Genomic DNA, 25,557 nt, shown 5'->3' on the forward strand with positions numbered 1-25,557 from the left:
TGACCCAATGCAAGGATTGGAACCTGATTCCCTCTATTGTTACAACCCATATCATCACGTCTCCGACCGTGAATGCAACTCCGACCAGAATCCGACCATATCACAGAACTTTATATCGAACTAATTTGGGGAGGTTTTCGTAAATAGGATGACAGCAGGTAATTACGCGCGTAAATAACCTAACAAATGAGTGGTGCACGCGTAAGTTTGACTGCGCCGTTTGCCCTGCGCACTCAGTGCTCGATTGACCACCCGGGAGGGTGAATTGAGGGGGTTGTGCCGCGCATCGGTGCACCTAAGAGGGTTGTCGCTTCCACGAAGAACTGTGGTCGTTAATTCCCCGTCGAGCACTCCAGTGTAAAGTATCATGCGATGTTGTTGTCTAACCCCCACCGATGTAGCTCAATGGAAGAGCCCCCGAAGGGGATGAAGGTGGTTCGATTCCACCCATCGGTAAAATTTCTATGATTGAATGAACGATGCAGACCTCCACGCAAGCGGGCGGCATCAACGGAAGCAAGAACAACAAACACGAGGAACAATGACTGTGCTATTGTGTTGGACTATGGGACTTGTTTGAGTGTGTTTTGATGGTGTACTGGTGCAGGATCTACAACTCTTCCGATGGCAAGGCGCTTCCGATAGTCTCCGATGAGAACGTTCAGGCTTCCTTCGCGATGCAGGTGCCGAAGCGCTTTCAACACAGCGCAGGATCCTGATGAGGGTACGTTTCGCAACCGCAAGAACGCCATCACCTTGCCTGATGCTAACTCCCCAAGCTGACGAACATCGTCCTTGTAGCTGGGTGACGATTCGTCGAGCACGTATCCATCTTCGATAAAGAGCTTCAAGAAGGCCACAAGCTGCTTGGCGTCTGATTTTTTGTGCTTGTCGTTGCATCTCCAGCCGCGCGGATCTCCTGCATACCACGCAAACCAGGTGTCGGTTAGCGGTTGCAGCTTCGAACGGCGTCTGCGCTTCTGGGGTACGTTTGATTCTTCTGCTCTCACTCGCTTCGATCCTTGCTCACCTCGTCGTGCGATTATATCGTCTTTTTTACTGTCGTTTGCAGATTCTAACGAGTTTACGCGTGCTTCCAGTTGTCGATTCAGCTCGATTAAGCGTTCAATCAAGGCCGTTTGATGATCGAATGCAGCTTTCGCTCCTTTACTTCCTTCGGTCATGTCTTCAGTGACTCCGTTTGCTTGGTTTGATGATCTTGCGAGCTGATGTGACCAGTGAGCAGGTTGGTCGTCGTCACTCCGGATTCCTCGGCGCAGTGCTCAATCTTCGCGACTACTTTACCGCGTGGGTTAATCTTCAACAGCGACGGATAGTGAAGGATCAGCGTCGCAGTCAGCACTTCTCGCACAGCAGCGCTGATGTTGAAGGCCGGATTTCCCAGTGAGTGGCTTGCACTGAATATTTTATGGCTGACTTCATGGATCTGATCTTGCGTAGTCGAGTCGAAGGCTTCCAGTGACGGTAGCACAGAGGTTTGCTTTGGTGCCATACCACTGAGCACCTTCGCAACTTGGTGGTCATCCTTCGGTGTATTGAAGACGTATGCAAATGCCTTGTTTGTCGTAGTCATGTTCCAGGCTCCGCAGTCGAAGATCCACTGCGCTGTCAAGTCCGAGCAAGCGTTTGCATGCTGAGCACCTCCTCGGCGAAAGGAGTGCGAGCTCAGCGGTTCTTCCACTCCAGCTGGACCCGCAACTCGATCGAGGAGACGATTAACTTGAGCGTGGATCCCAAGAGGTGATGGTGTCCTGGATGAATTCGACTGAGCTGGTGCACTTGAAGGAGTTTGGTAGCATGCCAGCGCAAGCGCAAGAGCCAGCAACGGACACGACCGGAAGTCAGCGTCAATTCATCTAGCAGCCAGCACTTCACCTGTCGAAACGCCAAACTTGTCCATTGTCGTCAGGATGATGGCGCTTGCGCGGCTCGGTTCGGCAAAGATCATGGCGCCAACGTGCTCGAGGCTGGTCCCTTCGCTCGAGAGGAAGCGCTCGAACGCCTTTACAGCGGTCGAGCGCGCGCGCTTGGTGTTGGCGGGCTTGAGATCGTTGAGGCTCATCGTAATGGGTCGGAGAGGGAGGTGATATCTAAATGGTATGTGGCTGGGCGGCCTTCTCTATACAGATATACATATCTGAGGCTTGCTTCCGACCCGATACGTCGGAGTTAAGGGGGTTCCGACCTCTGTCTAATACTGAGCTTTTATTGGTAAAAAATACGAGCTATGTCTCGAGTGGATTGGTGGAAACAGAATCAATGCAAATCATTGGTCAATATTCACGAAAAAACGCCTTACAAAAGATCAGTGAGGTCGGAGAGATGATGTTATTCATCCATAGCACCCAGCTGAGCTCGACGGGGCTCTTCAACCAGGCTAGTGCTACTCCGCCTGCTTTGTGTTAGCAATGAACTTCTTTCCCATATCGCGGCAGTGTTGCTATGCACGTCGCGTCGTTTACACACTCGAGACAGGTCGGCTAACAGTGTGGTAGCTGCTGAAATCTGGGAGATATTTTTGCGTATTTGTCAGGGTATACGATTAAAAAGGTGTACGGTACATGCTAAGTGCATTTTGACCTTGCACTTTGTGGATTTGATTTGAGATTCGATGCATTTGATTTTGTTCGTTGTGAACTTAACGTGGAAAAGGTGTATTACAGCCTGAGTTAGGGAAGCTACAGTGAAGTGCCGATTCTTACGTGGGCCGCAGTAACTGTTGCAACCTGGTGCACAACTCGCTGGTATTTATGACACTGGCTGCTGGTACAGTATGGTACATGTATGCCGGTGACCGGCATACGCGACGCAGAACCGGAAAAACCTCCCAGCTCGGCAAAGCTCCTGCACTTGCTCGTGTATCACTTTTGTATGGTCCTCCGTTTTTGCCCTTGACCTGCACCTAATCGAGCTGATTGGATGCCGATGCAAGAACGGTGCGCGTTGCTGGCGTGCATTCCCTCTCCATGGTGCCAAAGCCTGTGGTGCGTTTGTGCCTGAATTCCGGTGGGCGTGCTGTGCTGTTCCCGTCCTGTTGTCGGCACAAGAATGCAATCGCGCGCTGAGAAACGTTCCTTTGACAAGCACCACGGCACCAGCACCGCAGTCGCCGCGAGGAGTTCTGTGTCCGGACGGCTTTCCAGTGCAAATACTCACCGGTTGGTTTCAGCGAGCGATGACGGCTTCAGCCGATACGCAAGTCCAACCGGAGTGACGATGCTAGGCGAGATTTGTCGTAGCAGGTTGAAGCGCAAGATCGCAGGTGTTGCTTGGCCTCGACGGTCATATGCAACTTCCGCGCTGGTCGAACGCGGCACGCAGCGAACCCTGGTGGTTATGTTTTTCTGCTTGGCCGATCCCCATCTCCTCGAGCGGCACGAGCAAGCAAGCCTTCCGCGGCGGGTTTACACGCTGGTCCAACTGGCGCCGTGCAGGTTTGCATGCTCATCCCGGGCGGGCCATGATTTCAGCGTTGCGACGCCGCCTCATCTCCTTCCGCGGCAACTCGCCCAGCTGGGCGCCGGGCAGCAACAACCGGGGCAGCCTTCATCCTTCAGTCTCGGCGGGTGACAGCGGCTCGTTGCGCCGACAACCACCCGCACCCAACACTGTCGGTGCCTGTCGTGGCCGGCGTTTGAAGTGGAGCCCGCGGCCGGTCTTTGCCACGTCAGAATCCATGTGCCGCACACAAACGGGGCCATCTGGTTACGGACATCTTGAACTTTGTATGCTGCCCCCAAAGGTCGTGACACTCTCCGTGTCACCGACGGGGGCTGGCGGCACCAAAACGTATCTTCCCCAGCAGCTCACGTTGCGCCCTCACCACCTCACGTTCATTCGCGATTTCGCCGCCGAGGGCCCGCACGCTCTTCCTCCGCTTCCGCCTCGCCTCGTCCCCGCGCCTCAGCGTTCGGCTCTCGCGCCCGAATCCCTCGCCATGCTCCGCTCGCAGCGCCTTCTCGTCAGCCGCCGCGCCGGCTCGAGCCTCGCGCGCCTGCAGACGCAGCAGACGCGCGACTCCAGCACCATCAAGAAGCTCATGGCTGCCAACCGCGGCGAGATCGCCACGCGCATCATGCGCGCCGGCAACGAGCTGGGCCTGCGCACCGTGGGCATCTTCTCCAAGGAGGACCGCTTCACGCAGCACCGCTACAAGGCCGACGAGAGCTTCCTCGTGGGCGCGGGCAAGTCCCCCGTCGGCGCCTACCTGGACGTGGCCAGCATCATCCAGATCGCCAAGGAGAACAACATCGACGCCATCCACCCGGGCTACGGCTTCCTGAGCGAGAACGTGGGCTTCGCCGAGCAGTGCGCCAAGAACGGCATCAAGTTCGTGGGCCCCACGCCCGAGAACCTGCAGCGCTTCGGCGACAAGACGGCGGCGCGCGAGATCGCCATCGAGCAGAAGGTGCCCGTCGTGCCCGGCACGGACGGCCCCGTGCACACACTCGAGCAGGCGCGCGCCTTCATCGACTCGGGCGTGGGCTACCCCGTGATCATCAAGGCCAGCATGGGCGGCGGCGGCCGCGGCATGCGCGTCGTCACGTGCGCCGAGGAGCTCGAGGAGAACTTCGAGCGCGCCAGCTCCGAGGCCCTGGCGGCCTTCGGCGACGGCACCGTCTTCATCGAGCGCTACGTGGACCGCCCGCGCCACATCGAGGTGCAGATCCTCGGCGACGGCAAGGGCAACGTCGTGCACCTGTTCCACCGCGACTGCAGCGTGCAGCGCCGCCACCAGAAGGTGCTGGAGACGGCCCCCGCCGTGGGGCTGGACCCCAAGACCGAGAAGGCCATGATCGACGACGCCGTGCGTCTCACCAGTGCCGCCAAGTACCTCAACGCCGGCACCGTCGAGTTCCTGGTGGACCAGCAGGGCCGCCACTACTTCATTGAAGTGAACCCGCGCATCCAGGTCGAGCACACGATCACGGAGGAGATCACGGGCATCGACCTGGTGCAGAGCCAGATCCGTATCGCCGGTGGCGAGAGCTTCGAGGACCTCGGTCTCAGCCAGGACAAGATCAAGCCGCGCGGCCATGCCATGCAGTGCCGTGTGACCACGGAGAACCCGAGCACGGGCTTCCAGCCCGACTCGGGCGTCATTGAGGTGTTCCGTAGCCCCGGTGGCATGGGCATCCGCCTCGACGACGGCCCTGGATTCGTCGGCGCTCACATCACCCCTCACTACGACTCGCTGCTGGTGAAGGTGACCGCCCGTGCTCTGGACCGCGGTGACTGCGCGCACAAGTTGAAGCGCGCGCTGTCCGAGTTCCGTGTGCGTGGTGTGACCACCAACAAGAGCTTCCTGGCCAACGTGCTGAACCACCCGGACTTCATCAGGGGTGTTGTTGACACGAGCTTTATTGCCGAGAACCCGGACCTGCTGCTGCCGTCCAAGTCGACCAACCGTGGCCAGAAGATGCTCAAGTACATCGGCAACACGATCGTGAACGGCCCGGAGAAGGCGCTGGGTGCCACTGGCCCCGCTCCGTCCAAGGTTGACCCGATCGTTCCTACCCTGGACGCCCCGCCTGCCTCTAAGGAGAAGTCTCTGCGTCAGATCTACGTGGAGCAGGGCCCGGAGGCGTTCGCGAAGGCTGTACGTGCCAAGAAGGGTCTGCTGCTGACCGACACTACCTGGCGTGATGCCCACCAGTCGCTGCTTGCTACGCGTATGCGTACGCGCGACATGCTTGCTATCGCTCCTGCTACTTCCATCGCCATGCGTGACGCCTTCTCGCTCGAGATGTGGGGCGGTGCCACGTTCGATGTGTCCATGCGCTTCCTGCGCGAGGACCCGTGGGACCGTCTTGCTCTCCTGCGTGAGGCCGTGCCGGACATCCCGTTCCAGATGCTGCTTCGTGGTGCCAACGCAGTTGGCTACACGAGCTACCCGGACAACGTCGTGTACAAGTTCTGTGAGAAGGCCCAGGCTACGGGCATGGATGTCTTCCGTGTGTTCGACTCGCTCAACTACCTGGAGAACATGAAGCTGGGCATTGATGCTGTTGGTGCTGCTGGCGGTATTATCGAAGCTGCTATGTGCTACACTGGCGATGTCTCGGACCCCACGCGTGGCCCCTACAACCTCGAGTACTACCTGGACTTCGTGCGTCAGCTGGTGGCCCAGGGCATTCACGTGCTTGCCATCAAGGATATGGCTGGCCTGTTGAAGCCGCAGGCTGCGCAGATCCTTATTTCCGCCATTCGCAACGAATTCCCAGACCTACCGATCCACGTGCACACCCACGACACTGCCGGCACCGGCGTGAGTTCCATGCTTGAAGCCGCGTACGCCGGTGCAGATGCCGTTGATGTTGCCTCGGACGCCATGTCGGGCACGACGTCGCAGCCCTCGATGGGTGCGGTCGTCGCGGCGCTCAAGGGCTCCAAGTATGACACCGGTGTGAAGTCGGAGGACATCATGGAGCTCAACGACTACTGGGAGACGATGCGTGGTGTGTACGCGCCGTTCGAGTCTGGCCAGAAGTCGGGTTCTGCCGATGTGTACAACCACGAAATGCCCGGCGGCCAGTACACGAACCTACTCTTCCAGTCGAAGCAGCTCGGTCTTGCGGGTCAGTGGCCGGCGATCAAGCGCGCTTATGCTACCGCTAACCGTCTTCTGGGAGACATCATCAAGGTGACGCCTTCCTCCAAGGTGGTGGGTGACTTCGCCCAGTTCATCGTGCAGAACAAGCTGACGGAGCAGGAGGTGATCGACCAGGCCGAGACGCTTTCGTTCCCCAAGTCTGTGGTGGAGTACTTCCAGGGCTACCTGGGTATCCCGCACCACGGCTTCCCGGAGCCGCTGCGTTCGCGTGTGCTGAAGGGCAAGGTGCTGCCAAACGGTCACGAGATGTTCGAGGGCCGCCCTGGTGCGGAGATGGAGCCGTACGACTTCGAGGCGGCTGAGAAGGAGCTGAAGGAGCAGTACGGCGCGGACAAGATCCGTGATGTTGACGTTATTTCGCACGCTATTTACCCGGACGTGTTCGCGGGCTTCATGAAGTTCAAGGACGAGTACGGCTCGATGCACTTCCTGGACACGCGCACGTTCCTGACGGGTCTGGAGGTGGACACGGAGGTCGAGGTCGAGATGGAGCACGGCAAGACGGTGTTCATCAAGCTGATTGCTGTCGGTGGCGTGAGCAAGAAAGACGGTCTGCGCGATGTGATCTTCGAGCTCAACGGTCGTCAGCGTGTCATCAAGGTCAAGGATGAGGCTGCTGGTGTGTCTACGGTGACGAAGCCGAAGGCTACGGGCATGGCTGGCTCTGTCGGTGCCCCGATGCCGGGTGTTGTGCTCGATGTTCGTGTGAAGAAGGGCGAGAACGTCAAGGCTGGCGATGCCCTGCTTGTGCTGAGTGCTATGAAGATGGAGACTGTTGTGGCCGCCCCCGTGAGCGGCCGTATCGTGTCGATCCACGCCGACGTCGGCGACAACATGCTTGGCGGCGACCTCCTCGTGGAGATTGACGAGACTGGCGATGATGAGGAGGAGTAAGTTTATCCAGCCGCATGGTGTTGCATGTACGAAGTTAGTGCTGGGGAGGATAAGTAAAATGAATCATTCGCTTTGGTATCATCAACTACTCTGCACCTAGGTTGCTTGCTGTCTTCCTTTCGTAAGCATCACCGCAGGTACCTTACACAAAAGTATTTACTATCCGGATACATAGAAGCTGATGGTGTCATCGAATGCTCGGTTGCCACCAGGAGCGACATCAAAACTTGTTGTCACTGACAACTTGTCAGTGCAAAGCTACGAAGGTATAACATGCAAACGAACCGTTAATTTGTTGTTTGTATGCTGGATCTGCTACGCTACGCCGACACCACTTCATCGTGGCATGAGTTCACGAACAACTTCCTGCATATGTACGTGTAAACTGTTTTTCTTTCTGTTGTTTGGTCTCGGGTGCCTTTCACCCGAGAATTGAGCTTTTATCGCGACCATTTCCTCCATCACTTACTCTCGGCGGTTAGATGATGCCAACCTTGACAAGCATCGTGTGACGGTCCACCTTGCTCCACTCCGAGTCCTTCATCGATCGGTCGAAAGCGAACTTGACCTTGAGCTGCTTGCCCTTCGCGGCGTAAAAGTCCAATTCGTCCGAGAACTCGACAGGAAGCTCACGCCCATACGCCTTCTGGATACGAGCGCGGAGCGCCTGCACAACCTCCGTCTTCTGGGAAACCTGCACCATCAAGTCGATTTCTCCCTTCACACGGAAGATGAGGTAGTTGTCCGGCTGCGTGCTCATCGCAAGACCCGTGAGGCGAGCCAACTCAAACACACGGCGCTCTTTCGGCTGCTGGATCTTGTCGGCCTTCAGGTTGAAAACACGGCTCTCGCTGATCATGAGCACACGTGTCTGGTGCGCCCAGCGCTCGTTCACCTTCTCCACAGTGCCCAAGAACAGCAGCTTTTCCTTCTGGCCACGCCCGCTGCCAGCCTTGGCACCACGGCCTTCCGTATGAGCCTGGATAATGGATGCGTAGGCAGGGAACTTGTTCACGCCAATGTAATCGCCGTGGTACGTACGGTCCAGCGAATCGCGACGGCGCTTCTTCTTGCCCAGGTAGCGCTCAAACTCTGTGCGCACGCCGAGCAAAGCGACCTTGCACGATCTCCACATGTCGTTCGCAAGCTGCTTGCGCGTCTTGAGGCCACGGTAGCGCTTGCTAAACACGATTTGCGCCCTCTTGAGCTCCAGGAACTGGCGGCGCTGGGTGCGCGCTTGCACGAAACTCTGCATAAAGAGCACCGAGTTCAACTCCTCCTCATGCTTCAGGCTCTTCACCAAGCGGCTGTTGTTGACGTTAAGCAACTTGGTGGACACAGCATCCCAGTTGCCATACAGCTTCGCGACGTACTCCTTGTTGGCGGCACCAGGCACACGCATGCGGCGATCCTGGCAGTTCTTCCACACAGCGCCATACGCGGTGAAGAGCTGCTTGGACGCAGCCGAGAACGCACGAAGAGCGATGCGGTTCTTGTAGCGACGCCAGGCGTTCTCGATAATGTTGACGATCACGGGAATACGCTCTTCGCGCAGGATCTCCAGAGCAGACAGCGCCTGTGGGTGACGCAGGAAAATTTTGTTACGACCAAGACAGAAGCATCCAAGTGTGTTCGAGTCCTCTTCGAACGGAATCAGCTCGTTCTTGTTGTCCGGGTCTCGCACACCAATTCCAGCCGTCGTAAGCAGGTCCACCGCAGCCTTGCGGCTCGAGTGGGCAACCGGGTTCGGCCAGGTGGACTCCGACAGGAAGCTGTAGCGCTTGATGAACGGGCCGTACGGCTGGCTGTAGCAGAAACCCTGGCGACGCACGCTCAGGTTTTCCACCAGACCAAGGTATCGAACTTGCTCAGCAACAAGTTCCTTGTTCACGGCCAGCGGCTGCTTGTTCTCGTTGGGCTTAATACAACGGATGTAGTGCGGGTTGCAACCATCCAGCTTCTCGAGCAAGTCGGCAACCTGCGTACGGAACTGCTGCGAGGTCGACGGCGGGCGCTTGAGCTTCTGCTGCTTGGTGCGCTTGTCAAGGAAAACCTCGCGCACGAAGGCATTCGACGAGTGTTCCATGCCGTCCTGCAGGTCGTTGAAGAACGTGTCCACATTGGCATCGAAGAACAGCGTGACATCGTACTCGACCTTGCCGGCGTAGTGAACAATGCCGAAGTTGGGGCCACGCACACGGGATGCAATATAGTGCGGGTTCCTCGAGTGCTCGCTGTTGTAGCGCTCAATCAGCTCCAGGTCCGACAGACGCGCGATAGCGCACTGCTCGTCCAGCAGCGGGAAAATACCGTGCTGCTTGGGGTCCTCGATCAGGTCGCACACGACCTGGTTGTTGAAGAACTTGATGTTCTGCCAGCTCAGACCTTCACGACGGTAGCCCTCCTGCTCGCTCTCGAGCGTCTGGCTGATGAAGAGCTGCTGCAGCTTCTCGTTCACGTAGTTGATGCAGAGCTGCTCGAAGGCGTTGACCTCGAAGATCTCGAAGCCGTAGATGTCCAAGATGCCGATGCTGTTGTTGATGTCGCGCTTCTTGCACGTGACGTTCGTGTTGATGCGCGCGACGATCCAGTCGAAGATCTTCTCGTAGAGCGAGCGCATGATCGAGTCGCAGACCTTCTTGGCCTGGCGGGCGTCGAACAGCACCTTCTGGTCCTCCTTGTAGATGTTGACGATGCGGAAGGTGAGCAGGGCCTCGAGCTTGTCCTTGTCGATGCCCATGAGGCTCGCGGCCTTGGCGAGCGCGTCGCGGGCCTCGGGGGTCTCGATCGCGGCGCGCGGGTTGTGCGCCTCGTCCGTGGTCTGCTCGAACTGCACGTTGCCGAGCCAGAGGATGGCGGCGAGCTGCTGGAAGATGTCTCGCTGCTCGGCGTCCGTGATGCCCACGGCCGTCATGTTCTCGCGCACGTTCGTGTAGTTCTCGGCGTCGTCCACGCCGTCGATCGTGGCGTCCTCGTTGCCCAGCACGTCGAACTGCTCGGCGCTCTCGGGCAGCTGCCAGGCCTCGCGCTCCGCGGGCGTGGCGCCCGAGAGCAGCTGGTAGAAGGCGTGGAAGTTGCGCTCGCCCTCGGCCTGGCGGATCACGCGGCTGCGCTCGAGCAGGTAGTTGTCGATGTAGCCGCCGATGACCTGGCCCACGCGGTTCATCTGCAGCACGATGTACTTGCCGAAGCGGCTGCTGTTGTTGTTGCGGATGGTCTGCGCGTTGCCGAAGGCCTCGAGCACGGGGTTGCTGCCCCAGAGCACGTCCGTCACGTGGCTCGTCATGTCGTCCGCCTCCTTGCGCTGCGCCACGGACATGCGGCGGTTGGCGATCACGGCGCTCTTGGCGCGCGAGCGCGTGCTGATGGTGGTCAGGTAGCGCATCACGTGCTTGGACGTCTCCGTCTTGCCGCTGCCGGACTCGCCCGTGATGAGCAGGCTCTGGTCCAGCCCGAAGCGCATGAGGCTCGTGTACGCGTTCTCCGCCAGCGCGAACGGGTGCGGCTCGCACAGGTGCAGCTCCTTGCCCTGGAACGCGTCGATCATGTTGCGCGCGTAGATGGAGTCGCCCCCCGGCTGCCGCAGCAGCTTGTACGGGTTCATGGCGATCAGCACCGGCCCGAGGAACGTGTAGACGTGGCCCTGGCGGTAGCGCGTCACCAGCTCGTCCACCACGTGGGCCTCGTCCACGGCGTCCACCATCAGCAGGTCCTTCATGGCTGGCGGGGGTCACAGGACCAAAGGATCAAAGTGCTGCTATCGTCTCCCTCGCTTCGCTCCCGAGCGCTCTCTTTGCCGAATGACGATGGCGAGGGGGACGCTGACTCCCCCCCCCTTGAAGCACGGGAAAAAGTGCGCGACGAGACCTGCGAGAAGTAGTTAAGTTAGTGTTATGTGCGGGTTGGTGGATAGCTGAGAGAAGTGATACCCTGCGGAACAGGATGGATTCCGGATTTGTACGCGCTAAAGTGCGCGTTTCTAAACGACCGTTTGGGCCTTTCCGTGTCAACAACACCTCAACCTGGGCCGGCTGGAACACCCCCGTGGACACTATGCCGCCGTCGTACCTACCTACCGTATCTCTCCATTGTGCTGCCCTGGGCGCGCAAGCTTTGATACGGGCCCTCGCGACGCTTCAACCGCGTCGAGACGAGCTGAGCTCCCTCTGCGGTCGGGGACCGCTGGTGAATCTAGGGCGGTAAAGGCCCGCGCCGTACCTTCCAAGAGGGGCCCTCGGCTTTTAACGGAGACGCTGGTCAGCCCAGTGACGGGGTCCCAGTCTGGGAGCTCGTTGCGCTTGCCAATCCGACGGGCAACCGAACGACCGACGAGGCCTGCAACAACGGCGCCAACATTGAAGAGAGGGCGATTGCTGAACTGATTCAGGGCAGAGCGCGGACGCCGCAGAGGAAGATGTTCCCCCTCCGCGCCGAGGATGTGAACCCGGATCAAAGGCAAATTTGCTTGAGCGGGCGCAGCCAGCGTCGGCAACTGCGGCGCGGCCGGCGTGAATCCGACCGAGCATCGGCACCTGATTGCGCCGGCCGCGGCTACCAAAGCAGGGCCAAGGTTGAAGACCCGATCAGATAGAAACGTTTCTAACGATGGGTGTTATGTGACCCTCGCAGAACAAGACTGGTGTGTGGGGGTTGATCCAAGGCGTTGTTCGTGTTTCTATCTTGTTGCCGAGGACCTTGGTGTGCGAACGAAGACGCTTGACTCCGTTTGCCGTCTTCGAGCTCGAATGGCGAGCTTCCAGTACTGATCGCAGCAACGGTAAAGTGGACCAACTACTGGTCGCAATCCGCTCCAAGTCTACGACGGTGGCAAACTCTCAAACTGCATGGACAATTGGTCGACTCCACGATGGTGACGCTTTCATGAAATCCCGCTGGAATGGGGCCATACTTAGTACAAGGCGAGGAGGGGTGCCAAGGGGGGAGTGGCGTCTCGCTGGCATCGTCAAGGGGCCGACTGTGGGCCCGGGTGTCGAGGACGTTGCGATGTGCCACTTTGGTTGGTCGTGGCAATTCGCACCGAAACACACGGGCATCTGATCGACCTTTTCATCAGGACGAGTGGATGCTATCGGTGCGATGACCCATAACTATTACACGTGGGCACGGTTTGGGTTGCGGCAGCGCAATTACCTCCGACCGATGGCAGCTCAAAGCCGCTTTGAAAACGAGGTTTCACGGATGCGACGGACAACTCGTGCAAGGCTGTAAAAAATGGGGAGTCGCCCATGTATCAAGATCATGAATGGCTCGTGCATCGAACCTCTACGAAATTGTCCGTGGTTTCATATTTTGCGCTTGGATGCTGGTGTTGGTTCAATAGCGTGCGCGTGGTCATTGGCTTCAAGCGTGGATCAGCAACCCTCGCATTGTTTAATTCTGCGTGCTGCGTGAAATGGAGGCTACACTTGAACTACTGGCGGGATGTTGCTGAACTCGAATGAATGACTTTCGCTTTGATCTCCAACGTACTATACGTACTGCGCAGTCAGCATTAGCCGGGCCAAAACAATGCGCTGCGCACCGTTGTTGTGGGTTTAGTGTGCGAAGGGCATCCAGGGGTGTTGCGTCTGGAAAGCAGTTCTTTTTTCTTCCTCCATGTTTAGCCTGCACGCAAGCCAACGACACAGCTTGTACGCAAACCAGCATTTTGTTAATGCGCAACTCACAGCGTGAAAGTCGTAAGCGATCTAGTTTTCTGGGGAATCAACATAATAAACCGCGCCACTGCCACCAACGGCAACAGAAGAAAGCAAGGCGTTTAGTCGATAGCGCATGATGGCATAGCTCGTTGGACACCCAACGCCCGACTTGCTGGTGTGTTGCAGCTTTTCGCAGTAAATTTGTTCACGGAGAGTCGAATGGTGAAGCCATGTATTTTTCACTTAATCATCTTCGGAAAGTGTTATCCGACGAAAGTGATGCTGTCTGCTTGAAGAACGTGCGAGTTTCGGCGAACATTAACCTCGGCAATCCCCATGAAGCGGGAAGATCGGCTTACGCCAAGGCAAGCCTAAGGTGTTGTAGATGTTTTGCTTTCGTGTGTAGGACTTTGTCGCTGTTCTCAAGGCGCCGTGTATCACGCTGCGCAAAGTCCATCCTAATCGATTCACATGTCACCGGTCAGCTTGGCCCTGATCGAAGCTCGGCGATCGCAGCGAGCTGACGACCCGAAAGCACCAAGAGCTCAGCATCTCTAGCAAACAGGCGCAGGTTCGGGGATCCAGCACAACTCAACGGCGTGACCACACGTCGAACTCTCCCAATCTCGGCCGCACCAGCACCGCGGAAAAGTGTTGAGGCCGGCGACACCTCGTCGACATGGCGCAGCGTGAATCGCGTGTCCAGCTTGTCAAAGCGTGACTCCCGAAATGCTCGGGCATTTTGGCCAGCAATCGTTGCTGCCGGCTGCAACTTGCAGCTCGCCGGTGCATGCAGGTGTTGCAGCTGCCCATGTTCTCTCTGTGAGGGAGCATTCAGATGGGGCGCGACTGGATTTGAGGCTCATGTTCGTCGGAACAAAAGTTAAAAGCGGCCGGCAATGTGCCGTTGAAGAGCACAGCATTCCTCCCCAGCTATGTCCTGCCGCAGCGCGCTTGCGACGTGGCTGCACAGTGGGCACCTCGCTTTCCCGAGGCAAAAGTGCGGCGGCGGTCCTCCTCGAGGCCTGCAACCATGGCCCAATGCCTCCACCAACTTATCCGGTGCCAACGATCCACCAAAATTTGCAACGTCAAACCGTTTCAAAGGCACCGATAACGGACCCCTTTGGATGTCCTTCAAAGGGCATTCGCTGCTGATACCGACTCGACGTGTCCTGAAGTAGTTACTACTGCGCCCGTCCAATTGATTTTCTGTCCAAATGTTGTCAACATTCACCCACATAGTCGGGCGGAGCAGCCTCCTCACCAAAAAAGTATCTTTGCCGTCTGATATGCTCAGGAACATCCGAGGAACGCGAAACGGCTATAGCCCAGGACGGATCAGGCCACTGCAGTGCATGTACATTGCAATGAGTCCATTTAACCAGAGCCCGCGAGTCTGTGAGGTAGCTGGAGCTCTCCAGGACTCGAAGGAGCCGCAGAAGTACATGACCTGCTTGTGGTGCACCCGCTTCATCATGCGTACCAGCATTGCAGTGCAGTGCAATGCGCGGCAGCACTGCGGCGCCAAGCTGCCCGTGCAGACGCGGGTCTCTGCCACGGCCTCTCGCCTGGCTGCTGGTGCCTCGCGCCCGATGGGCATCTCGCCGTTATCGCCGCTGCGGCGAAGCTTCCGCAGGGCATCGCAGGGGGCGAGGCGGCAACGGACGGGGCGGCTCATTCGCTGGCTTGCGGCGTGGCGCCCGAGGTGTCTCCGCTTGACTGTCCCTGCGCATTCGCGCTTTGTAGTGCCGACAGCCTCTCGCACCCGTACGTACCCGACCCTGGAGGTGGCCGAGCGAGGTGCTTGCTAGTTGCTACAGCCGATGGGGAACAGCGGGAGCCGCCCGGTCTACGACGGGCCCGGCGGAAATTTCGTGCGCGCCGACGCCGCCGCAGTCGCACTCGACTGCGGTGCCTGCCCCTCGGTGTCGACAGGTGATTCCTGGCTCATCTTCCACCTCCTGCTGAGCTTCGTGCTCGTCGCCTACGTCCGCTGGAGCCGCGTGACAATCCACAACCACGCCTGCAACGAGCGCGAGCTGCCGCCTTGCTGCCGACGGCATCTGCAGCAGCACCACGTCGCAGAAGAGGTCGTTGAAGAGGAGGAGGAAGAGCTCGAAGTGGCGGAGGAGGAACCCGAGCAGGAGAAGGAAGAGGAGATGGAGGAGGCTGACACCAAGGAGAACGAGGTGTTACAGCCCACTGTGACTATCCCGACGCCGACACCGACGCCGACACCGCCTGCACTGTCGGCTGAAGAAGAGCTGGCTGCTGCCAGACTGATAGCTCTTCGGAGCGAGTACGCGCCGTACCTGCAGATGCTCAAGGTCGGACTTCCGAGAGTCGTCGTGAACCACAAGATGCGCGCTGAAAACAAGGACCCGGCCGTGCTGGACGAGCTCATTGCGACGACACCGAAGGCTAGGAAGGTACCAGCCCCCATTGAAATCCCGCCGGTTGTAGAACCGGTGGAGGACGAGGACCCGGAGCACAGGCAGAAGGTCGAGGCTTTCCAGCGGATGATCAAGGTGGGCGTCCCGCGACACGTCGTGGAGATGAAGGCAAGGAGAGAAGGAGTGGACCCCGCTGAGCTGGATGGACCACTCTCGAGTAGAGTCCGTTCGGTCGCTGCCGATGACAGTGATTTACCGGCGCCCGCAACGCTAGCGACCCGTTCCAGACGGTCCAGCGTCAGTTCGGTCGTGTCGACAGCACCCTCAACACCCGACGCATTGGCCATGCGCTCTGCATCGACGGTGGCTACTAGCAACGGACGCGCATTGGCAATGATGGCGCTCCGCAAAATGAACACGGGCATGCGCAAGAAATTGCACTGGTCGACTACCCTGAACACAGGCGCGATCGTCCCAGCCCAGCGACGGGATTCGCTCTGGAGCCGAATTCATGACAAGTCGAAGAATGACCGTGTGTGCATCTCAACTGAGAGTCGGCGCTGGATGGAAAAACTCTTTGTCAAGGTCGTTGCCAAGGCCAAAGCAGGACGTCGGCGACGCACCACCAGCGGAGACAGCCCCTCGTGTAGCCCCGCCAAGACGAAACAGACATCGTCGTCACGCTTTGGACCAGCAAAGCGCGAGCGGGCAAATTCAGACCCGGCAGTTTTCGATGGCGAGCCGGGCGAGATGGAGGCTGAGCCGGATCCGGAGGAGGAACAAGTCGCGGAGAAGGATCCCGGCAGTGCATTCCTGCACCGCAAGCTGTATGTCGTGCTTCTTGACCACAAAAAGTCCCAAAACATTGCCATTGTGCTCGCGCGAGTGAAGCGCTCGTTTCCGGAGTTGACTCACGAGATTTTGACGCTGAACTGCAACGTGCTGTCGAGTCCAGCTCTGCAGTCGCTCATTGACATGTGGCCTGATAGCGCGGAGCAAGAGGCCATCGACCAGTTCGATGGAGACGCCTCAGCTTTGGCTACGGTGAGCGAAGTGCAGTGTTTTGACTTTGCAATCTGCTGGCCGATTGTTTTAACCCTTTTGATTCTCTTGCGTATTTCAGGCCGAACAATTTTTGATGGTAGCTCGCAAAATCCCCAGAGCGCAGCAGAAGCTGCGTTGTCTACAGTTTAAGATGGATTTCACCCCGCGGGTCGAGGAACTTCGGTGAGTTGTATGCGATGGATCGATCTCATGTTGGTGTACGCACATGCTTACACCTTTTGTTTGGATTGCAGTGGCAACCTGAAGCTGCTTATCCGCGGCATCCAGCAAGTCTGTTCGAGCGATCGTTTTGCTGGTGTGCTCGAGTACATCTTCCACTTGGGCAATTTGCTCAACTTTGGTGAAGGGGTGGAGTACACGGAGTGGGTGAAGAGTATCTCCATCAGCTCATTGGCAAAGCTTTCCTTCACCAAGGCCTACGACGGACGAATTTCCTTCTTGCAGTATGTTATCCAGTCCGTCGAGGTAAGTTTTGTTATCCTCTATAACTGAAGAGCGAGGGATCCATCTGACTGTGCTGCCTTTGCTGCTATAGCGTGACGAGCCGCACCTCGCATTATTTGGCGACCAACTACCACTTATCACGAAGTGCAGCAAGCTGTCCGTCCAGAGCCTCGTCACCGAGCACCAGTCTCTCAAAGGAGGTCTTCGAATGTTGATCAACGAAACACAAAAGGCGGCAGTATTCAAAACGGACGACAACGATCTGCGCGAAGAGTTGGCGCAATCGCGAGAAAGTATGAGGCTGTACGCCGTCGAGGTCGAACAAGAACTTAACAGCGTACAGGAACTCGTCAACCAACTGGAGAGAGAGGTAAACGCCCTTGTACATTTATCCCCGAGGCATCCTTCACAGGTGCTGACTGTGGTGCTTGTGATTTGGTATCTGCAGAGAAAGCACTTTTTGAACTACTTTGAAGAAGAGGACACACTGCCGATCGACGAGCTCTTGGGTTTCATCGCCTCCTTCACCGAAGAGTACTCCCGCGAGCGTCAGCAACTCATTCTTCGAGCTCGAAACGCGCAGAAGGCCAGCCACAACCGCTCTGCGTCCGTCAACACGTTGCCCCGAAAGCGTCACAGCCTGTAAAACACCACCACCGCCTCTATCTTATCTAGTAATCGCCCGCGACCAGCAAGGCCGGCGCGATTAAATATTGCGAATATGAGACTTTCAAAGTCATGCCTCGAGTCATCAATTCATCGAATACAACTGCTCAACACCGCCCGAAGACAGCGTACACACCACGGTTGATCATGAAGGAGCTTGAGATGACCATCACTTGATCTAAGGACGCAAATTCGATGGAGATCTATAGGGAGTATTAAAAGGAAGCGGCTTCGCTACTGCCCACTGGTAAGATGGTCGTCGGCGTGGGCCACGTTCACGCTTAAGTTCCGCAAAGACGAGCTCGTCGAGACCAATTCATGGCTTCTAAGGAGAACTTCGCTCCCCGTGAAGTCGTGCTGTACCCTGCGAAGCACGACGGCAATTGGCTGAACGCCCGCAATGTCGCCGCGCTGAAGCGAGGATCCGTCCCTGCCATGGTTCAGGCGATCACGCCGCCAAGCAACCAACTGGACCCTAAGTTCCCGGTTGTCGAGACCGTTTTCGGTGCAGAGTTCGCCACAGTTCACCGTAAAAGTGACCTTCACGTTCTCGTCGATGTCCGCAAGTGTTTTTATTACTATGGTACGTCATGTGATTCTGACAATGTTACCAGCCACTTTGTCTGACTTATTGCGTGCGTGTGCAATCTAGCGTTCATGGTGCCTCTCGGCTGGAGCTCCTGGCTATTCGGCGTCGTAGCCTTCGTCTTGGGCATCTACCTGTGCAACCATGGCGAAAACCTTGTTCGAGGAGTCCTTGCTGGCCCAACGGGAAGTTGCTGTGGCGACGTAATGTGGTGTCGAGCGTCGTCCTGGAACTCGCTAACGTTTGTGCTAAGCGGAAGCGCGACAAGCACGAGGGGCATCTCAAATATGGGACGTTCCAAACCGTCCATGGCCTCGTGGCGTAACGCTACCGAACAACCGGTGAAAACAATATATTTTTGTTGAGTGAATAAACGATTGAATGAATTCTTGGATTCTTACTTCCCTTCCTGTTTGTTGCTTAAGGCGTGACGACGCTCGATGAGGTCAGAGCGGTTGATCGTCTGCTTCTCCTTTTGATGAATAGCGATAGCGCACTCTCGGTTCGCTGGTCACCGCCCAAGCTTCGTTCGAAGAAGCCCAGCACTCCCATGCACGGACGTTCGGCGCAAGGCTTGACAGTTCTTTCTGACACAACACCGATGATAAAGCAGTTCTCACGCGGAACCTCTAGCCAATGCAGTTTTTCGATAGCAAGGAACTCGGAGCCGTCTTCCTCCACCACTTTCTGGATCCCAAACGCTCTCAGCGCAGCCTTTTCGATGTAAAGCTTGTCTCCATCCCACGTGTAGCTATCCAGCAAAGTCATTCTGCACCGCGGCCCCAGTGCCATGTCGACGCAGCATGGTGCTGTGAAAGTCTCCCAGGTTCGATTCCTCCAAAATACGAAGACAACGGAAATTGTTGCTCGAACAACCAGGAGATATGTCATGAGGACAACAACGTAAATTGTGTGCCAGATGAAACTCCAGAAATAATAGGACACGTCCAACGCGGTTGGGTTGGACTTCTTCAAACCGGACCGGTTGAGTGCCACTAGCAAATGGTTTTGGATAGCAGCAGTCATTAACTCGCCAAAAAGCGAGGATTCGTAGCTGAACAAGAGCCTCTTGATCAGCATCCGCGATCTCTCGCTCAGCCATTTCGTGCTTTCGATGATTTCCCACATCAGCAAGAGAAGCCCAGATAAGTTGTAGCCTATGGAAATGTACTGCGTCTGAGCATTAATACCATCATGCGCAATTAGCAGGAACAAGTCACTCATGACGCCTTCAACAATCAAGTACAGCAGCGCAAAGCGATGGTAGTTCCTGGCTCCGTGGGCTGAGAGCCGCATACTTTCGTACGCGAACACAACGGACTCGTTTCGATGAAGTCTTTCTCCAATCCGCTCGCATTTCTGCCCATAGCGATTGCATGAAATGAAGCTTCGACGCAGGACAAGAGATCGATACAGGATCCAAATTCCACCAACGATGCCATACCAGTACGAGTACCTGTAGGTCGTGCTTCCCGAGTCGTGGGCCAGAAAAATGCCGTTGATGTCATACGTTCCCAGCCCATTCACAACGGCATAGGCCGTGTTGTCCTTGGTGCAGAATGAGCCTTGAGCTTCCTCGTAGAACGAATAGTAGCCGAAGCTCCCGTGATATAGGTATTGTTCAAATGGGTAGCTGTCGTTCCAGCAGTTTGAAGGTGTCGTGTGGAAGGGGGCATTGGTTCTGGAGCTCCCTATGCGATATCCTCCGTGAAGATTATACTGTGGAACCACGACATGGCAAATTCGGCCGTTCTCAGTGTTGTAGTAGTGTGTCGGGACGATGTTCCACCACACTTGAGCCATGAGGAAGCCTGTGGCAGAACAAAGCTCGGTTAAGTTGGCTGTCTCTCGAGATGCACCAGGAGGTGCAACGAGATTTTCGTTGATCTTGTGCGGCGTCACGAACTGCAGATAGCTGCGTACTTGAAGGATGAATGGTAGCAATCCGACACCACACCACGCTGCCATTAGCATCCGACGAGCTGTCATCAATTTCCGGATTTCCGCGATCGCCGGGCTTGTCTGCTCTCTTCGAGGCCCTTCTTTGAGCGTCGCAGCCTTCGTTTCCTCCATCGTTGGTTGCGTACTAGCTTCGGTAGTTCAAGGCAGGAAATGCGATTGCTGGAGAAAAATGAAGAATGCGAACTCGCACGCGGAGCGGGTTGATCGTGACGGTAAACACATTTTCTGGGCGTCATTTCGAAACGAATGCGATTGACCGCTCGTCGGTTGAGTTTTGATACGTTTGTTTCACTTACTACTGACTTTAGCCTGCGCGTGCAGCTGACGTACTCGTGTCTTGAGCCAACTCGCACGAACTGAGTCCAATTTTGTTTTTCCGAGGTGAAGAGCCAACCGAGACCTCCTACCGCGAAGCGTGTGCGTACGCCGCTGTGCCCGCACACCATGTTCATCTGCACTGAATCGTATCTCGGATCGTTCGTACATGAACCAAGGACTCGGTAACTGCGGTATTTTTTAAGACAATCGTCCGTCCCCACTTCAACTTGACTTTATGTAGCGCACACCACTTTGTAACGGATCTGGTCATTTGTGTCATCTCAGGTCGGGACAGTCTCCGCAGCATGGGGAACGCTCAGGCCGGCAAGGGGTTCGTGTACTCCAGCAACGACTACCAGCTCGCCATCGAGGCGTCCAAGGAGCTCGAATACCTGCTCGAAAAGGAGTTCGGCGCGTTCGGCCAGGGGCTGCACGAAAAGGTCTCGTCGGTGGAGAGCGCCGTCCCCGTGCCCACGGTGCGCTCGATCCGCTACGTTGCGACTCTGCGCAACCGCCTCATCCACGACCGCGACGTGAGGGCGCTGCCCGACCGTCACAAGTTCATCCAGAAGTTCGACGACGCCATGGTGGAGCTCAACGTTATCATCGAGAAGAAGCGACTCGATGCAGGCGGAGGCGAGACTCCCGCTGCTCCTGGATGCATCATATCGTAAAACGTCTAGGATTCATTCAGACCCACGAACTTTACATACGCTAACTACCCCCGTTCATACAGCTAAAGTGTCGCTTACTTGTTGGCCTGCAGGAGCTCGATCTGGCGGGTGAGAGTGGCCAGGTACTTGTTGCAGTCTTCCTGCGTCGTGAGCGGCGAGCACATAAGGTACAGCACGTTGCCGAGAGAACGCGCGTACACACCGTTCTTGCGCAGCACCTGGATGAGCTCGGCAGCCTCCGTGGACGCGTACCCGGCGTTCTCTGACGCCAGCTCCACACACGCCACAGTGCCGATAGCGAACGTGCGCGCGATGTACGGCCGGGTGGACAGCTCCGTGAGCGCGTCTACGTTCCAGTACGCACGCGTGGCGTCCTTCGTAGGAGCGCTGGCGTCGTTGAAAATCTGGTACATGTCTAGCGCCGTCACGGCGGCAGCACAACCCATCGGGTACGCCGTGAACGAGTGGCCGTGCAGCAGCGCCTCGCCCTTGGAATCGGCGTAGAACGTGTTGAAAACTTCCTCCGACGCAAGCGTGGCAGCCATCGGGACTACACCGCCAGTAAGCAGCTTGGCGTAGCACGAGATGTCGGGGTCGACGCCGAGCAGGTCACGAGCAGACTCCACTCCGAGACGCCACCAACCCGAAAACACCTCGTCATAAATCACCGGGATCTTGCGAGCACGGCACTCCTGCACCAGCATGCGCTGGTACAGCGGATCCACCAGGAACATACCGCCAGAGCCCATCAAAACGGGCTCAATAAGCGCAGAGCCCACACGAACCTTCTTCTCCTCGGTCGTGTCGATCATGCGAGCCACGTGCTTGCGGTACACATCGGCCAGCGGACTCTGGTCACGAGAAGCGTCAAACGCAGCGTTAAGAGACGGCAGCTTCTCCTCAGTCTGCGCGTTGCCGGCGATTTCAGGGTCGATCGAAATCACGTACTCGCCGTTACGCAGCGCCATTGTTGGGACCTTCAGGAAAATACCTTCCGGGCGGTACCAAGGGTGCTGTTTCTCATTGAACACGCTCTTCTCCGCCACGTTCATCACGCCCAGTGTGTCGCCGTGGTAGCAGTTGGCCTGAGCAAGCGTGACCATCTTGGATCCTGTCGCCTCATCCGACATGAACTCACTGTACTCCAACTTGTGATCCAGCACGTACTTGCGGAACGCCATCTTCAAGGCCACTTCCACAGCAGTCGATCCATCATCCGAGAAGTACACGCGCGAGGCCCAGCCCTTACCGACCGAAGCAAGGAGCTTCTCACTCAACTGCAACGCGGGCTCGTGAGCATTCTCTGGGAACATGACGTGGCCGTAGCGACCTGCAGCGTACGCCAAAGCCGTCGCCATCTTCGAGTTGCCATGTCCGACACCCTGCGTCCACCAACTGGCGCATGCATCAAACAGCGGCTCGACGCTGTTGTTGTCCGGGCGGTAGACGCTGAACTCATCCCCGTGGGCCGAGTCGATCATGGACAGCCTGCCTGCCTTCTTGTGCTGCGTGAACGGCCACCAGAATACCTGCTCCGCGCGCTCCTCCATGCGCTTGAAGCTGTCCAGCCGCGTCTGATGGAACGCCTTGAGCGCCTTGTTCACGTCGGCGAACACCTCGCCGTGCTGCGCGAACCAGTTGTCGAGGGGCTCGGGCATTGGCGGGACCGCGTCCATCGTGAAGATCGGGATGCCGAGCTCGCTGGTGCGCGGCTCGAGCGCCGCGGCATTGTCGAGCCCGTCCTGCTCAATAAGGCAGACGGCTGCCACGTCGTACCCGCGGATCAGCAGCGTCTCGAGCGCCGACATGGTCGTGGAGATGCCTCCGAGCTTGCCGTCGCCCACCAGTACCACGGGCAGACGCATGCCTCGGTACACGTCCACCTGGAACCTCATGGAGGCCGAGGGGCTGCACACACCGCCCGCCGTTTCCACGAGCACCAAACTGTCCGCAGCCTTCGCGCCGTTCACAGCATTAACAGCCTTCAACTTGTCGGCCAGCAGCTCCAGCAGCGCCTCGTCCGTGATGGTGTGGCCCTCCATCTGTGCCGCGAGGTGCGGCGACACCGGGTTCTTCCACGAGAAGAGCGTGGAGCACTCGAGCTGCCCCTGCTGCGTGTCCCGGAGCAGCGCGTGCTTCTGCACGAAGGACGCGTCGCCCGGGAAGGAGCCGGGGATGTCGTCGTCCGTGCCCGTCTGCAGCGGCTTGATGTACTCCACGCGGCCCCCGCTGGCTGCTGCGATGGTGGCGGCACTGCGGCAGATGCCGGCGGACACGATCGTCTTGCCGATGTCCGTGTTGCTGCCGAAGACCTGGAACACGGGCGTGTCCAGGCTCAGCGCCGCGGCTCCTTGTGTGCGCAGCTGCTGCTGCTGCCGGGCCAGCGCGTCGGCGCCGCGCCGCGTCTCGCGCACGCCCACGTGGTACTTCATGGCGGCTCGCTGCGGCCTGCGCAGCGCGGCGGCGAGCGGGCGGTGGAGCGGCGTGGACAGCATGAGGACTCGGGGGCTTGGGGGTATGCGGCGGATTGGCGACTGACGGACGTGATGGATGAGGCGCGTGCGTGTCAACGGCGTTGATTGCGCGCGAGCCTGCGAGATGTTGTGGAGGTTGAAGACGGAGGCGGCGGGGTATAAGGTGATGGAGGGAAACGACAGCTGGTCGGAGTGGCGCACACGATGTTAAACGGCGGAAGTGGGGCGAATTCGGAGCGATGATGCGGCTGGAGCACAGGCATGTTGCAGAGTGACGTCAGTGCGGTCGAGTGGAGAGGATGGATGCGCGAGGACGAACGTGAACGAACATTGTGCACACTGACATTGCGGCATTGCAAGACAATGGAATGCGCATGTTGGAAATTGCAGCTGATGACTTATTCGTAGTTATATTTATTCGTAGTTTTAATTAAGTTGTTGTTTTGTATGAGAGGGGGGTGTTGTTGATCATCAAAAATATCTCCCAACTTGATGGTACCCTGTGTACATGTACTATCTACGATCTGTTACACCGATCCCCGTGGGCCAGTGGTCAAACCCTGACGCGGAGACCGGGAGGTATTACCGGGATCGATCCCCGCCGAGTGCGGGACTTTCCACGGAGGCCGGAGATAGGCAATATCTTGGACGAGCAGCCACTCCGTGGAGTGGTCCGCCCTGCCAACCCGCACCCCGGTGTACTCCCAACCAGAGCAAGCCTCAAGCCTGGTGTGTGGGTTCTGGTGGCTTAAATCTCTACGATCTGTTACTGTACCGCTCTCAAGGGAGATATTGAAGCACACCAACTTGACCGCGCCCAGCTCATCCAAACCGGCGGAATATTCTGGTTGAGGTAATCGTCCTGTTCAACTATTTATATGTATCGTTGTGAGAAGATGTATCGAGCAAGACCGAATAGTATTCGCTTCACGTATGCTAGTGGAGCCGACGCGTGGGGCCCTCATCTTCGCCTTTCAGGATACTACGTGCCTAGTATTGCGACAAGATGTGAAATCAGCGTGTGGACCAACAACTGCGATGCAAACTCACTGCCAGGTTTCAGATCTCGACAGGCCTTCATATTACGGGTGACGTGATGAAGGTTCGCATGGGTTTAGCGGGATGTTCGGAGTTACACTTGATTTGGCCCTCTCGAACCTCACGTCCCTGTTCATGACGGGACCGTCGGAGGCAGACGCACTAATTGCGGAAGAACTTCAGAATACGGTCGCCCCGGCGAACGCGTACCGCCCCCGTGCTGGTCGTGCAAGGTGTCAACGATACGGCCGTTTTGCCTGAGACCGCGGAGCAAGCGTACAAGACGGCGCGCAGCAACAGAAGAAAGGTGTACCTGATGCTTTACCCGAAGCAGGACCACTCGGGTGTCCTCACTGCTGCTGTCCGGGACTGGCTGCAGTGGATGTCCAACCGCTTCGACACGGCGGGTGTGTGCTTAAAACAAATCAAACAAGCTTTTGATTGCGGGCACGTTCGCGCTGCGCCGGAAGTTGACCTCAGCTCGATCACTCTCAACGACGAAGTCCTCCGTTGTGACTTGTAATTATCTACCAAGGACAGATCGTGTATGTGAACACGCGCGTTCAGAAATTCGGCAATCTAACCTTTTCTACTAGAACACGCTCATATACCAATAGAAAAGGTTGGTGAGTCTCACTGCCCTGCTCACCCCTGAACCCGAGTCGAGTTCAGCCTGAACCCCTGAACTTCAGGGGTTGCCCGAGACGCGTCTCGGGCAATGGTGTAAATTTGAAGTAGACTGCAGT

The 25,557-nt window shown here is 57.3% G+C and overlaps 7 protein-coding genes across 7 annotated transcripts; 4 read left to right on the plus strand and 3 right to left on the minus strand.

The window, feature by feature from the left end:
- Nucleotides 1-1,873: 1,873 nt before the first annotated feature.
- IUM83_11035 (Testis-expressed sequence 10 protein) lies at nucleotides 1,874-2,083 on the minus strand (the record flags this gene model as incomplete). Its single annotated transcript, XM_067935571.1, has 1 exon — nucleotides 1,874-2,083. One exon carries the CDS (start codon nucleotides 2,081-2,083, stop codon nucleotides 1,874-1,876), a length of 210 nt encoding a protein of 69 aa, XP_067798716.1.
- A 1,875-nt stretch (nucleotides 2,084-3,958) lies between these two features.
- Nucleotides 3,959-7,528, plus strand: IUM83_11036 (pyruvate carboxylase; the record flags this gene model as incomplete). The annotated part of the gene is made up of 1 exon (XM_067935572.1): nucleotides 3,959-7,528. One exon carries the CDS (start codon nucleotides 3,959-3,961, stop codon nucleotides 7,526-7,528), a length of 3,570 nt encoding a protein of 1,189 aa, XP_067798838.1.
- A 478-nt stretch (nucleotides 7,529-8,006) lies between these two features.
- On the minus strand, nucleotides 8,007-11,246 carry IUM83_11037 (myosin-like protein; the record flags this gene model as incomplete). Its single annotated transcript, XM_067935573.1, has 1 exon — nucleotides 8,007-11,246. One exon carries the CDS (start codon nucleotides 11,244-11,246, stop codon nucleotides 8,007-8,009), a length of 3,240 nt encoding a protein of 1,079 aa, XP_067798837.1.
- Nucleotides 11,247-15,014: 3,768 nt separating this feature from the next.
- Nucleotides 15,015-17,739, plus strand: IUM83_11038 (Rho GTPase effector protein; the record flags this gene model as incomplete). Its single annotated transcript, XM_067935574.1, has 5 exons — nucleotides 15,015-16,628; nucleotides 16,708-16,811; nucleotides 16,883-17,114; nucleotides 17,185-17,463; nucleotides 17,542-17,739. The coding sequence occupies 5 exons, from the start codon at nucleotides 15,015-15,017 to the stop codon at nucleotides 17,737-17,739; spliced, it is 2,427 nt and encodes an 808-aa protein (XP_067798835.1).
- A 338-nt stretch (nucleotides 17,740-18,077) lies between these two features.
- On the plus strand, nucleotides 18,078-18,670 carry IUM83_11039 (uncharacterized protein; the record flags this gene model as incomplete). The annotated part of the gene is made up of 3 exons (XM_067935575.1): nucleotides 18,078-18,342; nucleotides 18,412-18,503; nucleotides 18,599-18,670. The coding sequence occupies 3 exons, from the start codon at nucleotides 18,078-18,080 to the stop codon at nucleotides 18,668-18,670; spliced, it is 429 nt and encodes a 142-aa protein (XP_067798834.1).
- Nucleotides 18,671-20,930: 2,260 nt separating this feature from the next.
- On the plus strand, nucleotides 20,931-21,299 carry IUM83_11040 (uncharacterized protein; the record flags this gene model as incomplete). Its single annotated transcript, XM_067935576.1, has 1 exon — nucleotides 20,931-21,299. One exon carries the CDS (start codon nucleotides 20,931-20,933, stop codon nucleotides 21,297-21,299), a length of 369 nt encoding a protein of 122 aa, XP_067798791.1.
- A 74-nt stretch (nucleotides 21,300-21,373) lies between these two features.
- IUM83_11041 (Dethiobiotin synthase) lies at nucleotides 21,374-23,794 on the minus strand (the record flags this gene model as incomplete). Its single annotated transcript, XM_067935577.1, has 1 exon — nucleotides 21,374-23,794. One exon carries the CDS (start codon nucleotides 23,792-23,794, stop codon nucleotides 21,374-21,376), a length of 2,421 nt encoding a protein of 806 aa, XP_067798792.1.
- Between the last annotated feature and the right edge of the window lie 1,763 nt (nucleotides 23,795-25,557).

The sequence above is a fragment of the Phytophthora cinnamomi genome (assembly GCF_018691715.1).
Source record: "Phytophthora cinnamomi strain GKB4 chromosome Unknown Contig7, whole genome shotgun sequence".
Classification (NCBI taxonomy): domain Eukaryota; phylum Oomycota; class Peronosporomycetes; order Peronosporales; family Peronosporaceae; genus Phytophthora; species Phytophthora cinnamomi.